General features: G+C 45.8%; 1 protein-coding gene and 3 long non-coding RNA genes across 8 annotated transcripts; all 4 read right to left on the bottom strand.

Annotated features, from left to right (window-relative positions):
- Positions 1-53: 53 nt before the first annotated feature.
- LOC136199727 (uncharacterized) lies at positions 54-3,337 on the bottom strand. Of its 5 annotated transcripts, none has more exons than XR_010673159.1 (8): positions 3,227-3,337; positions 2,038-2,967; positions 1,368-1,990; positions 1,079-1,190; positions 876-1,020; positions 739-823; positions 569-678; positions 54-416 (listed from the first exon to the last, which is right to left on the bottom strand). It is a non-coding gene; the product is annotated as an uncharacterized lncRNA (long non-coding RNA). The 5 variants fall into 5 exon arrangements; XR_010673160.1 differs by having other exon boundaries at positions 1,079-1,174; XR_010673161.1 differs by having other exon boundaries at positions 1,079-1,535; positions 1,584-1,990.
- A 389-nt stretch (positions 3,338-3,726) lies between these two features.
- Positions 3,727-5,033, bottom strand: LOC136183307 (uncharacterized). Its single transcript, XM_065973606.1, has 4 exons — positions 4,778-5,033; positions 4,673-4,720; positions 4,476-4,625; positions 3,727-4,415 (listed from the first exon to the last, which is right to left on the bottom strand). Exons 1-4 carry the CDS (start codon positions 4,958-4,960, stop codon positions 3,978-3,980), a joined length of 819 nt encoding a protein of 272 aa, XP_065829678.1. The 5' UTR covers positions 4,961-5,033; the 3' UTR covers positions 3,727-3,977.
- A 6,742-nt stretch (positions 5,034-11,775) lies between these two features.
- LOC136192031 (uncharacterized) lies at positions 11,776-12,169 on the bottom strand. Its single transcript, XR_010671095.1, has 3 exons — positions 12,016-12,169; positions 11,907-11,957; positions 11,776-11,859 (listed from the first exon to the last, which is right to left on the bottom strand). It is a non-coding gene; the product is annotated as an uncharacterized lncRNA (long non-coding RNA).
- Positions 12,170-12,906: 737 nt separating this feature from the next.
- On the bottom strand, positions 12,907-13,958 carry LOC136186849 (uncharacterized). The gene is made up of 4 exons (XR_010669773.1): positions 13,873-13,958; positions 13,574-13,627; positions 13,455-13,525; positions 12,907-13,403 (listed from the first exon to the last, which is right to left on the bottom strand). It is a non-coding gene; the product is annotated as an uncharacterized lncRNA (long non-coding RNA).
- Positions 13,959-14,006: the final 48 nt, after the last annotated feature.

The raw sequence follows: 14,006 nt of genomic DNA, 5'->3' as shown, positions 1-14,006 counted from the left end.
CTCGCGTCGCAAAAAGGAAGAGGGGACGATTTGGGTGAAATTTTTACATCCGGGACTTTATTAAATAAAATTTGCACATGGCTTCCGCTACATTTACGTCTCGCGTTCCTACCCTACTGTTGCGGCGCGACGCTAACTCGAGATTCCAGCGCGCTAGAGCGTGAGCAGCGCCGCGCCTATGGGGGAAACTCAAGTCTCAATGCGCTACTCGATGTAGCGCACGTGGAACTGAGTTTCTGGAGCTGGGGCCTTTTGCATGAGCGCAAAAAGCCGCGCTCGTGCGCGTATTATGCGTGTCAACGTACTGTGCGCCTACTAAGACATCTACAAAATAAAAAAAGCACACTACACGAAATCTTGTCTATTTCTTTCTTCATCCAACTGCACCGCTGTTTGATGCGCATCGCCAGACATGCCTAAAGTCAAAAGAGAACCACGATTACATTCGGAGTCTTCTAGTTGATCTATTAGTAGGCTTTTTGCATGTTAGTCTCAGAGGGAGAGAGGAGAAGGACTTATCTCACTTTTAGATTTGTAAAACGCGTTGGTAATAGCAACTGAAGTTTACCTCAAAACTGGTCTCTAATCTTCAGAACGACGAGACATTTTCCACGCCGAACCACCTTATGGAAATTCTCCGTGATTTGATTTGGCGTGAGACGTACGAACCTTCTTAGCCTTTTCAAAAAGAAACAATCAGAAATCAAGCTTCTTTACAACGCGGATACCAGTGCTGACCTTTTACTTTTCTCTCTCTGGTTCCATCCGTAACGTAGCCCAAGAATTGCATGCACCTGACTCCAAATCAAGCCAGCACATCAACCTAAATCTCTGTCTCTATACCAAAACAATAGCAAATCATCAAGCTCACTTACTGTACATTAGGTGAGGATACCGCACGCTTTTCCCCCGGAACAAATCTAAACTGTTTATACAAATCCAAGCTCACCTGCTGCTGGTTTCCCCGTTAGCTATGCTTCGACGCATATGTAAGCCATCCGACACTTCCAAAGCATTTCACTGAAAAGGAGAAACGCAACATAAATACAGGCAAAAGAGGTACGTGTGTGCAGTCCACCTTACTAAAGATTCAAGAGTAGTAGTGGATTTCTTTGCAGTGAAACAGGAGATAGGCGTTCTTTTTTCTCCTCTGTTCTCCACTCGAGCACAAGAGCTAGCACACGCTCATACTATAACAACACACGTCGAAAGCGCACGGCAACTGTGCATGGCCCGCGATTGGAGTTGAAAAACGAAGGAGGGGAGGGGGCTCCCTTTAGAAAAACGTGGTCGACCGACCCGAAGGAAAAAGGGGTTTTAAACTCCGCGAGAGTAAGCAGAAAAGCGATCAGGGTGAGATTGCTTACCGGCGAGCGGATTCCTCGTGGGAGAGGACGCGAAGTGAGGGGGCGCGGAATAAATCGCCTGGAACCGGAGCGCGCAGCGCGTCGTCGTGAAGATTCGCCTGCTTCGCTCTTGCGACGACGCGGAGCGGCCCTTCGTTTGAGAGGCGATCGAAACGTGCGAACGAATGCCTAAAAGAAAGCAAGGAAACTTTACAACTGGAGAAGGCTTTGGCTAACCTCTTGAGCGTCGAGAGAAAGGGCTGCTTGCAGCCGAAAACATGGCGTGATGATCTATTGCATGATGATCCATTTCGGAAACAGAAAACGCGCGCATCTATATACCGTAATCTGCAATCAATCGAATATACAAAGCGTGGGTCACAAACACGCGCGCAGCACTGACGAGGGGTTAGGGGTTAGCGCAGTCAAGTACACCAACCATAACGCGCGAGCGGAGCGACGCGTGGGACTCGCGAATCAGCGCGGCAACGGAAGACGCGCGCGCTCATGGACGACTCCCTAAATAATTGATAACCAGGGAAAAAAAGCATGCAACTACGCAAACATCATGCACTATTGAAACATGCAGAAAAAGCTCTCTTCTTTCTTATCTTTCATGACACATTTTTCTTCCTTTATTTGGCCTGCAATATCGCATCAGTGGAAAGAAAATGACATGATGATAGCTTACCTTTCCAAAAGACGTTGGCATCTGAAATTGAAGTCTTACTATTAAACATTATAATCATACCCTAAAAAAGAAAAAGAAATTATAAATGAACAATTAAGAAAACCTGCAAAGAAAATGTAAATAAAAATTAGAACCTGCAAATAAAATAAAAATCTGTGGAAAAACCCTATATATAAAACCTGTGAATAAAATAAAAACCTGTGGAAAAGTAAAACCCTATAAATAAAACCTGTGAATAAAATAAAAACCTAAAAACCTGCAAATAAAACCTACTAAGAGTACCCTGAAAAAGAAAATCAGGCATGTGGATAAATACCTAGAATACCTCATAAATCCATTGACCTAAAATATTCCTATATTCTAATCAACCTAGATTACCTGATAAAAATCCATTGTAAAATGGTCTAAAGCACGTGGCGGCTGCTAGCTAAGCACGTGATGAGGAAAGGAGCTACAAGCCTACTACAAAAACCGCCCTACCCTACTAGCAGCCGCCAACTAAACCCTAATGCAAAGGGAGAGGACCCGTGCAAACTAACGTAGTCGCCATGGTGATGATGCAAAACGAGCACGGAACGGGTAAGGGAGATATTGCCATTTCACTATTTAATTACGTCAATGTGACTGTCGTCCCGCTACACCTCCTTCAACGTACACAATTGGGCTCCATGTGCTGCAATAACCACCAGCTCTCACTTGTGAACCCCAACCCGCCCTCCATTCGATCAGACCTAGGGTTACACTGCTGGAAATTTTCTATGCTCACGAGCGAGGGCAGTGGCATTGCAGACATTTCGCGCCGTGTACGTCATAGGAAGCCCCGCCCCCTAAGTGCACGCCTACACCACACGGGGCCCCAATGAGGAACCTGGTCGTCGCGCTGGCCACGAGGCATTCTTCTTCTCTCTTTCGTCGTCGAACTTTGCGAAGCTAGAGAAAAAGAGGAAGGGAATGAATAGAAACGAAATGCGAGTGCGCGCGATGAGGGATCGCCTAGATGCGAGTGGATACGCGAGGCGTCACGTCCGTGTCACGTCGCCGCGCGTCGCGAAAAACGTCGTTGGAGAGTAGATACAGCCACGCGCGGATTGCTTCGACGCTCTACGTCGCTTCACGCGTGGAGACGGACGCGACAACGCGACCCGCGAGGGACGATGAACGGAAAACGTACGATTTATAGTGCGCTTACCAAGTGGCGCCTACTGGATGGGCTGCATGCGCGCCTCGCAGCCGGAAGAAGTCCATTTCAAGTCGTTGAGACGAGCGTGCGGCGACACGGGGCTTCTTCCAAGTTTTTCTTACCGAAGTTCACTCAGAGTAACCCGGACGCTGACACCTCGGCGACCAATGAGAAGAGCGCGTGTGCTCACGTGAAAGATTAAATACACTGCGTATTTATGAAACTCTCTTCTTTTTCACTAATTACAGGACTGATGCCTTGCTTACGTAATCGATGTCTTGGGCCCGCAAAATCTCTTTCCTATTGCATTCACAACTTTTCCATCAGGTATTTTACAACCTAAAATCACGGTACTGCACGGGTTTGTTCTAAATGCATGAAGCCGTCGAGTTTGTTGTACCTTCGACGCTTCGTACACGAATTCCTAGCTCGTTCCATTTCTTGAGTCTAATTAATCGCTCTAGTATAGACATTAGAGAGTCAGGCGAGAACGATGAAAGCATTCCGTGTACAGCAGACAAGCGCTGATTTATTTTATTCATTTGACATCATGCAAGGTATTTCGTCAATTGATGAGTGTTTCAAGTGAACTTCTTATTTCCAATCATAGAATAATTTCGTAAGATACTGAGGTTATAAAAACATGCACGTCGACAAATAATCAATAATCAATAGCTAAACAGAAATTGATACACCACGACGATTTCCTGCTACATTAGTACCGAAAAGAGACAAAGAAAACGACATTGAATTTAAGCGTTTAATTGTTCGAATACACAGCCAGTTCGAACAGATGAAATCGATACGTTTCGACTGTGTTGGTTCTGCAAAGTTTTAGGTGAAGACCTTGGCTCGGCTTCAATTTTTGTTCGTACTCATATGTCAGTGAAGTTGTGCTAACGGACGTAATTCCTGACGTAGAATTCGGATGAATTTCAAGGCGAATGTTCCAGTTAGTTGTGGATGATTCTGGTGTAAGGATAGTGCTACTACTCACTGTGCTGCTACATGCGCTAACTGAATCAATGCCGTAGGAAGCACTAGCACGGTGTGGATCTTGGTAGTAAAAACCCGCGCAGTAATTGCCGTCGCAGATTTGAAGACGCGAATTACTGATGGCCGGATTTGCATAGAAAAAGCCAATCTGAATGGAGTAAGCTTGATCGTCATTTAGAACTCCAGCTTCAATCAATTTCACCTTTGACACACGTATAGTATCAAAATGCCAGTCTATCGCATGTGTAAATTAGCTACTTACTTTAAACAATACACTGTAGATCGTTGATCCACTACCAAATTCGATATTTTGCGCGGACACCGAAGATGGTGTCTCCGTAAAGGTCGCGTGAGTTTGTAGCCAAAGAGGAGACATGTAGCGATAGAGTAGCAGCGCCGAACTCGAAACGCTCTGTCGTGTGTCAATCATAGAAAATGTCGATCATAGGAAATGTTTACCTGGCTCGGAGTTGATGCGGAAACGGCGGATGTTGGAGGAGCGTCCGTCTGAACGTGCATGGACTTAACTTCATTTAGTCGTATCAAACGACGGTAATAACTCACCGATTCTCCGTCGCTGGATGCGTCTTTTTGAAGTTGAATGTAGTCGTCAAGTGGAAGACACACAGTGGGCCCCGATGACGGAACAACTAAAACGGAAGAACGATCGCCTCCTGTACACTCATCTGATGCAGATCCAAGCCAGGAACTTGAAACAGTGACCACTAGCAACAGTAACGACGTCATTTTCTGAATTCTGTCCGTAGAAGAAACAAGACTATACAGAAGTGGCGAAATCTAGGGTTCGTGGTTGCTACGAGAGACGATATCAGCTCCCGGATGTCCGTAGCTCGTCACGCAGTTGGAATGCACGACGAATTACATAGAAGTAAACTGGAAACGCCTATTGTTTCGAGACATCGCTACTGGTTTTAGATTTCAGCCGCGCCCTGAGATAGAGATATATGCATACCATGCATCGGCCAGGTTCCTTCACTCTCATCAGAGAGATCTCTGCTCTCATTATACGTACTTTCCGCGCAAAGGCCATGGGCAGACATTCGCCGCAGTTGCTTTCTTCTTCTTCTCCTTCGCTTCGAAGAAGTCGATTGCAATGCAGACTCGATAATGATCACACAGACCAAAGGAAACGTGACGTACGTTTCTGTTCGGTTGCGAAGGCGTCGGCGTTTTCCTGCGTCTTTCGTCCGAACAGCGCGGACCAAGGCTTGGATACTTGGTAGTAAGACACGCGGAAGCAGACGACTGCGTACGTGATTCAGCCACTAAGTCTTTCAAGGGAAATCTAATCGGCGAATTCGAAGTTGCAGTTTCGTCAACCGGGACATTAATTTTTACGGGCGATTTGTTTACTGTTGATCTTCTCTACGACGGCGAGCTCATTTTGCACATTGATGAACGCATGAACATTATTACCGTCCGTTCGATCATACGGTTTGATAAACACACAGTGCGCTCACAATGGCTACTCGGTCTCCAGACACTCTCACGAATACACGTATAACGGTGTTCAAGATGAGCAAAGTGGTTTGCTATGCAGTACGAAAAGGTCTGGAACTACTCGTACAAGCCGGAAGTGAGCGGGATGTCTTTTCGAGGTTAGTGAAGGAACCAAGTCTTTGGATGAAATGAGGCATCTGAATTGAAGCTAAATCGGCTCTTGGAAGCGAGAGGGAGTTTGCTGGAAAGCGAGAAAATTCAATTTCATGCGTCTGAGTATGTTCAAGTGACTTGATAGTGAATTTTTGGCATCAGTTCGAATGGAGGTTGTGAGACGGAATAAAAAGGGTTTGCGTGAGGTAGAAGGATTGATTTGGAAGAATAGAGCGCACACGAGTGAGTGATGACGTACGGAAGGTGACTTTGGGGTTCCACCTTACAATTCTTGGTCTTGGAAGAGATCTTGGTCGTTTTTTCCAGAGTGACGGTCTCCTGAAGGCATTGAGGGTAAGGAGACAACGCGGAAATGGCAAAAAGACACCAGCGCACCGGAATCGCTAGTGGAAGAACGGTGAAAGCTATCCGCTTTCTCCGCAAACATCGACAAAACAACATCCCTTCTGACGACATACGGGATTTGTTCTAAATGAATCCGTACAGTTTGTTGTACCTTCGACGCTTCGTACACGAATCCCTCGCTCCATTTCTTGAGGTTAATTGCTCTAGTAGACATTAGAGTACTGGAGGAGCCAGGCGAGGAAAGCATTCCGTGTAGAGCAGACAAGCAGTGATATATTTTATTCATCTGACATCATGCAAGACTTCATGAGTGTTTCAAGTGAACTTCTTATTTCCAATCATAGAATAATTTTGTAAGATACTGAGGTTATAAAAACATGCACGTCGACGAATAATCAATGATCAATAGCCAAACAGAAATTGATACACCACGACGATTTCCTGCTACAGTAGTGCCGAAAAGAGACAGAGAAAACGACATTGAATTGAAGCGTTTAATTGTTCGAATACACAGCCAGCTCGAACAGATGAAATTGAAACGTTTTGTCTGTGCTATCTCTGCACACTTTGAAGTGAAGACCTCGACTCGGCTTCAATTTTTGACTGGACTCATATGCCAGTGAAGTTGTGCTAACGTACGTAATTCCTGACGTAGAATTCGGATGAATTCAAGGCGAATGTTCCAGTTAGTAGTAGATGATTGTGGTAATGTGATAGAGCTACTAACTGTGCCGCTACATCTGCTAACTGAATCAATGCCGGCGTAATCAAGAGCATTGTTTGGATCGAAGTACCAAAAACCGACGCAGTAATTGCCGTCGCAGATTTGAAGACGCGGATCACTGTCGCCCGGAAACGTAAAGAAAAAGCCAATCTGAATGGAGTAGGCTTGATCGTCATTTAGAATTCCAGCTTCAATCAATTTGACTTTGACACAGTATAGTACCAAAATGCCAGTCTATCCCATGTGTAAATTAGCTACTCACTTTAAACAATTCACCGTGAAGCAGTGATCCACTACCGAATGCGATGGTTTGTGCGGACACCGAAGATGGTGTCTCCGTAAAATTGGCGTGAGTTTGTAGCCAAAGAGGAGACATGTAGCGATAGAGTAGTAGCGCCGAACTCGAAACGCTCTGTCGTGTGTCGATCGTAGGAAAACAAAGTAAGAGTGAAGCTTATATATGGATGTTTACCTGGCTCGGAGTTGATGCGGAAACGGCGGATGTTGGAGGAACGTGCATGGATTCAAACTTCCTTTAGTCGTATCAAACGCCGATAATAACTCACCGATTCTCCGTTGCTGGATGCGTCTTTTTGAAGTTGAATGTAGTCGTCAAGTGGAAGACACACAGTGGGCCCCGATGACGGAACAACTAAAACGGAATTGCCTCCTGTACACTCAGCTGATGCAGATCCAAGCAAGGAACTTGAAACAATGACCACCAGCAAAAAGGACGACGTCATTTTCTTATTTCTGTCCGTAGAAGCCGAAAGAGCGCGATGCCAGAGAAGTGGCGCGGAGACAGACTCGTGGTTGCTACGAGAGACGATATAAGCTCCCGTATGTCCTTAGCTCGACACGCAATTGGAATGCACGACGAATTAAACTGAGTCTGTTTCGAGTCGTCGCTACTGGTGTTACATTTTTGCCGCGCTCTAAGATCGAGATATGCATACCATGCATTGGCAGGTTCCTTCACGCGAGGGCCCGGTCTCACTCTCATTACGTTCCGCGCAACGGCTATGAATTAGTCTCGTCCTCATGCAGACTCTTCTCTCTTCCCGTCATACGGGAAAACGAGAGAAGGGTCTGGGGACGAGACTAGCCATGCATGGGTAGCACAACATTCGCCGCAGTTGCTTTCTTCTTCTTCTCCTTTGTTTTTGAAGAAGTCAATTGCATGCGCAATGCAGACGCGATTTTGATCACCCAGACCAATGGAAACGTGACGTTTCCGTCCGGTTGCGACGACGTCGTCGTTTGCCGCGTGTTTCGGCCGAGGCTTAGACTCTTGGTAGTGAGGCACGCGGAAGATAATGCATGCTAATCAAGAGGGCTAATATGTCAACAGAAACGCGTGGAAAGAAAGGCGAGGAAGCTTGTATCCCGAGTCTTATATCCGTACGCCTAATAAGTCGATCTGTTACGCTTTCCGCACGTTGAGTTGATTCTAGAAATGCCCTTTCGTGCCCTTTGAGCGTCGACGCATTGGCTCTGGTCCAATCTATGACAGAAACGTAATTCTATACAGGCTAAACATGCACAAAACTGCATGCTGGCATAGCAACGAAAACGCGCGATGTTTTGTTTAGAAATCTCGGCCCTAGCGGCTGCAATATGTCACCGTCGCAGAAAGCCGCCTCTCCTCCACCCAATTCCTGTAAGTCAGGCACAACCTATATAGGCTTAGGGTTACAACGTTGTGGTTTCACTTGCACGTCGAAGCCAAAGATGCGCGCGCCTTTTTTATGACATCGCGACACCACGCACAATGCGCGCATCCGTTCTGAAATGTGGTCTGCTTGCCAATTGGAATTCACGAAAGACCACCCACGTATAATAATATTATATGCTTTGCAGGTTTCAGAATCTCCGGGATTTTCGTACGGTATTTGCCGATTTATCTCTAGTGCATGTACGTTAACTGAGAAGATCATTGCACCGGATAATTTCGAATGAATTATTGGCCAAATGACTAATAACGCCAACGTCACTGTTTGTCCTTGCCGCAAACGTCACGGCGAATCAAATTAAAACAGAAGCGAAGAGTCGTATCTGACGACTGTAGCGTCCCTCATTCTTAACGCTGCAAATGCAATACCCCATCTGAGAAATCAATTGCGATGCCACTCGGAACGTCATTGGGTTCCGTCTTCAAATGCCGAGCAATACTGCACTGTACTTAGGGTGGTCGCGCTGCAGCCTAACTTACTATATAAGAGCATCGCATTGGTTGACATTCTTGTGGCGTATAGGCTCTAAAGGAATGCCTAACCATCCTCTGTGTGGAGGAACAGAGTGGGAATTCGCTATCTCACAAGAGGATCGGCGTATCACACCGTCCACCCTGTCGTATTAACACCCTCCAAAGACTGCGCGGCGTTCTACGGTAATGCAGGCGGCGGGCACCTGAAAGGTGTAACCGGAACGCACACTCGCATGACAAGTAATCATATCAGCGTTTGTCCTCTACGAAATCTTTTTGCTGATTGTTGTTGAAATTTGCTCCCCAAGTTACCGAAGCAGAGCAAGAATTCAAAGTACACGTTTCGCCTCTCAATTCATTGCGCTTCTCAGGCGAATCGTTTACTATTGATCTACTCTATGACGTCGAGGTCATCTTGCACGTTGATGTTCAGAATGCAGTCACAGATGGTGTAAGTAAATACGTTCCATTTGTTGTTGTACCCAGCAAGGGTATATATACAAAATTGTGAAGAGTTTTTTTAGTTCAACAGTAGGGTTAAAAAATAAACATCTAGTGCGCGACAGTCTCTAAGGAGATATGTTGCACGCTGGTAAATTTCGTTGCATTAACATCTGGTCAAAGTTATAGATGGCGTATCTATGCATGGGTATATAAAGTTCTCTAGCTGCATGAACTGGCATCCGTTCGACGACTCGGGCTGCAATTTTAAAGAAAAAGACTAGTTATTAATTTGCATGCGAGTGCTGTGGTCTGAAAGCAGTTTTCCGATCACTTAATTAATTAGCTGATATCCATTTAGACGCAATACTAAAAAAAGGATACTAAAGTAACCTAAACGTCACGGCGAGTGTCTTCGCTTCCCTATATAGGACTGCAGAGACCGAAGAATGAGCCTAGGGGAGCGAAGTTCTCTCAAGACTTTGTGGCGTAGCAAGGTTTTAAAAAGTGGCGGGACGTAGTCTAGAAAAGTTTCAATGATGATGCCCTACTGTACGTATTTTCACTTAATTAGGACAGTAACTTCAGTTTTCTCCATGTATCGTCAATCTTTCAAGCAGGAAAGAAGGCACTAATGCCTTTGAACTGACTCTCTATAGGCAAAAACCTAGCGCGCTGTCAATTTTGGAGAGTTTTTGGAGGGGCACGTGCCCCCCGGGGCCCGTGCCCCCCGGGGCCCTGCTAGCTACGCCACTGGAACTATCACATAGAGGAACTTTTGTTATTAAACGAAAAAGTGGCGGCCGGGCCCACGCCTGGCTACGCTTATGGTCCATTTGCTTTAGAAGGAGGAGGAGGAGCTCACTCCATCAATTATTTAATTAAACGTGGATCTTTTGGCTTTGCAATCTCAGTAAAGAAAACGTCTCAAGCAATTACCGGTAAGGAATACTGTTGAAATTATGCCTATGCTAAACTGTCTATATTTGACAAAAACTGGCGTCCCCAGTAACAAATTATTAAAATTGATGAAATATTAGAAATCGATGTCTTTTTCACGAGGGTAGATGGATCGTTTTTGGAAGGTGGGGTAAGGGACTAATGACTTTAGGACCTAAAGAGCTTCGAGATATCGTGCGCGATTGATTTTTTTCTGAAGAGATTTGGGTCCGAGACGCGTTTTCTACGCCGAATTGCGGCGAGGAGAGTTTGCGGCTCCCTGTGTAACAAAGAAAAGGAGTCGAGGTTCAAGAGACAGCGCGAGGATGACAAGAAGAAACAGGAGTACTGGAATAAGCAGTGAAAGAACGGTGAGATAGATCTGCGTTCGTCGTAGGCAACGACAAAGATGTCTTAATTCGGCCGACATAAACGAAGTTCGGGACTTTGTCATGTCATACGTTCCACGCTTCGTACGTCGATCCCTAGCCCCATTTCTTGATTCTAATCGCTTAGGTAGACATCAGAGTACTGGAATAGTTCGTAGAAGAGCGGTGAAAGCGATTTATATGGCTCAACGGGGTAGAAAAACATGCACGTCGACTAATAATCAATAGCTAAACAAAAAATTGATACACCGCGACGATTTCTTGCTACAGTAGTACCGAAAAGGAACGGAGAAAACGACATTGAATTGATGCGTTTATTTGTTCGAATACACAGCCAGCTCGAACAGATGAAATTGATACGTTTCGCCTGTGTGATCTCGGCACACTTTCAAGTGAAGACCTTGACTCGGCTTCAATTTTTGACTGTACTCATATGTCAGTGAATTTGTGCTAACGTACGTAATTCCTGACGTAGAATTTGGATGAATTTCAAGGCGAATGTTCCAGTTAGTAGTAGATGATTGTGGTGCAGTGACAGAGCTACTACTACGTGTGCCGCTACATTGGCTAACTGAATCAATGCCGCCAAAAGGATAAGCACCGTTTGGATCTGCGTACCATAAACCCACGCAGTAATTGTCGTCGCAGATTTGAAGAAACGGATCATTGTCGCCACCCGGATGCGTAAAGAAAAAGCCAATCTGAATGGAGTAGGCTTGATCGTCATTTAAAACTCCAGCTTCAATCAATTTCACCTTTGACACAGTAGCATAGTATCAAAATGCCTGTCTATCGCATGCATAAATTAGCTACTTACTTTAAACAATACACCATACCTCGTTGGTCCAGTACTGAATTCGATTGTTTGTGCGGACACCGAAGATGGTGTCTCCGTAAAATTGGCGTGAGTTTGTAGCCAAAGAGGAGACATGTAGCGATAGAGTAGCAGCGCCGAACTCGAAACGCTCTGTCGTGTGTCAATCATAGAAAATATCGATCATAGGAAATGTTTACCTGGCTCGGAGTTGATGCGGAAACGGCGGATGTTGGAGGAGGAGCGTCTGTCTGAACGTGCACGGACTTAGACTTCCTTTACTCGTATCAAACGACGGTAATAACTCACCGATTCTCCGTCGCTGGATGCGTCTTTTTGAAGTCGAATGTAGTCGTCAAGTGGAAGACACACAGTGGGCCCTGATGACGGAACAGATAAAACGGAATTGCCTCCTGTACACTCAGCTGATGCAGATCCAAGCCAGGAACTTGAAACAATGACCACCAGCAGAAAGAACGACGTCATTTTCTGACTTCTGTCAGTAGAAGCAACCAGACCAGGATGTTACAGAAGTGGCGAAATCAAACATTTATATAGGGTGCGTGGTTGCTACGAGAGACAAGATCCGCTCCCGAACGTCCTTAGCTCGTGTCAGCTTCGTTCTCGTACATCTTCACGCTGGTGGTTGCTACGAGAGACAATGTCGGCAAACGGACGTCTTTATAGAGGAAAATGCGGGCGCGATGTCTTGAGGATTCTTTTTCTAGAGTAGGTGGGACAAAGTCATAGGATGTTACGAATCATCCTTGCAATTCCAAACTGAAGCTGAATCGGCTCTATGAAGCGAGAGGAATCGAGTCTTCTGGGCAGAGTGAGGAGAGCGAGAGGACAGAATTTCTTTACATTCGTTGATTCTGATCGATGACGTGGCGGGTATTATTTTTAGATTTGTGACGGTGCGTGTGCATAGGTTTGCTACACTTTTAATAAGGTCTGGAACAAGCCGGAAGTTGGCGGGATATCTTTTCTCATTGTCCTTTGGATGAGACGATCCTGTCAAGCCAGAATTGAAGCTAAACCGTCTCTAAAAGCAAGAGGGAGCCTGCTGGAGAGTCAGGGGAGCGAAAAGATTCTTAGTTCCCTAGAGAAAGTCTTGGTCCGAATCCTGTCATGCATTATCCGGATGGGATTTTCGCCAAGATTCTCTCAGAATCTCTGTAGCAATTTGAGCGCACATACTACACGCGTGGCGGTTAATTTTTAATAAATAACGAATAACTGACAAATCGCGCCAGACTGATCATGCACTTACGGTACTGTGTTGGCCTGGTCGCGCGAACGTCGCAACGAGTCAAAACAATGACGAAAATTCGTGTCTGACGACTATGACGGCCCTCTTTCTAAGCGCAAGCTCGATCGTACGAATCGACGAAATCGATTGCAATGCAGCTCAGAACGTCATCCGTCTTCGAATACTCGACGAAAGTTGGAAATACGTATGACGATTGCACTGCAGCCTAACTTTGCTTGACACATAAGCCCTAAAAGAGCGCCTAGCCATCCTCTGTGCGGAGGAACCAAAGCGATCGCCTCGAATATAATTAGCCAGAACCGATTCCCGTTGCTATGCTTTCTGGGTTGACTGCTTCGCGACAATTCTGTATTGCAGTTGCAGACCCTGCAAGAGTTTCTTCCGATCTACAAGCCTGTTTGTTTGGCCTGCCATGAGAACTAGTCTAAAAGAACAATTTCAATAATCATGGCTGGAAGAAGACCCTCAAGCTCACCGCCGGTGTCCGTTAGCTCCGCTTTCTGGTTGACAGTCGAAGTTTTAAAGACGACAACGGTGCGAACGAGTCTAAAAGAACTATTCTTGTAAATCGTGGATAAAGGGGGTCCTTCTTGCCGTTTTTCGGCAGAGTTTCGTTCGTAGCGATTGCCACGCGCGCGCGATCGCTGCCTAAACAATCGAATGAGGTTCTAGCTGATCGTAGAGCCTCGTTTCGAGTCGGAGTCGAACGCGAGTTGAGGTGTCATGTGTTCGTCGCGGAATTTGCAAAGCGGAGCGCAGTTCGAAGTTCACAGTTAGCCGCATAGCGTTTTGGAGACGCGTGCGCACTTGTTCAGCTAGACTACGTCGGCACTGCGATTTTGGTTTCGCGAAAAACGCAAGTTCCCCAATAGGGCCCCCGATTTTCTGTTCACCTTTCCAATACAATTTCAACGTTGATACAAATCAATTGGGCCAAAGAGAGCGACGGAGTAGAGCTCTTATTGCGACGGAAATTCAGCTGAAAAGTCTGTCATGTGATACTAGCTTTACAAAATCCCGTACATAT

This window comes from Oscarella lobularis, chromosome 1 (genome assembly GCF_947507565.1).
Source record: "Oscarella lobularis chromosome 1, ooOscLobu1.1, whole genome shotgun sequence".
Classification (NCBI taxonomy): domain Eukaryota; kingdom Metazoa; phylum Porifera; class Homoscleromorpha; order Homosclerophorida; family Oscarellidae; genus Oscarella; species Oscarella lobularis.
This window is presented reverse-complemented; position numbering and strand designations above follow the sequence as displayed.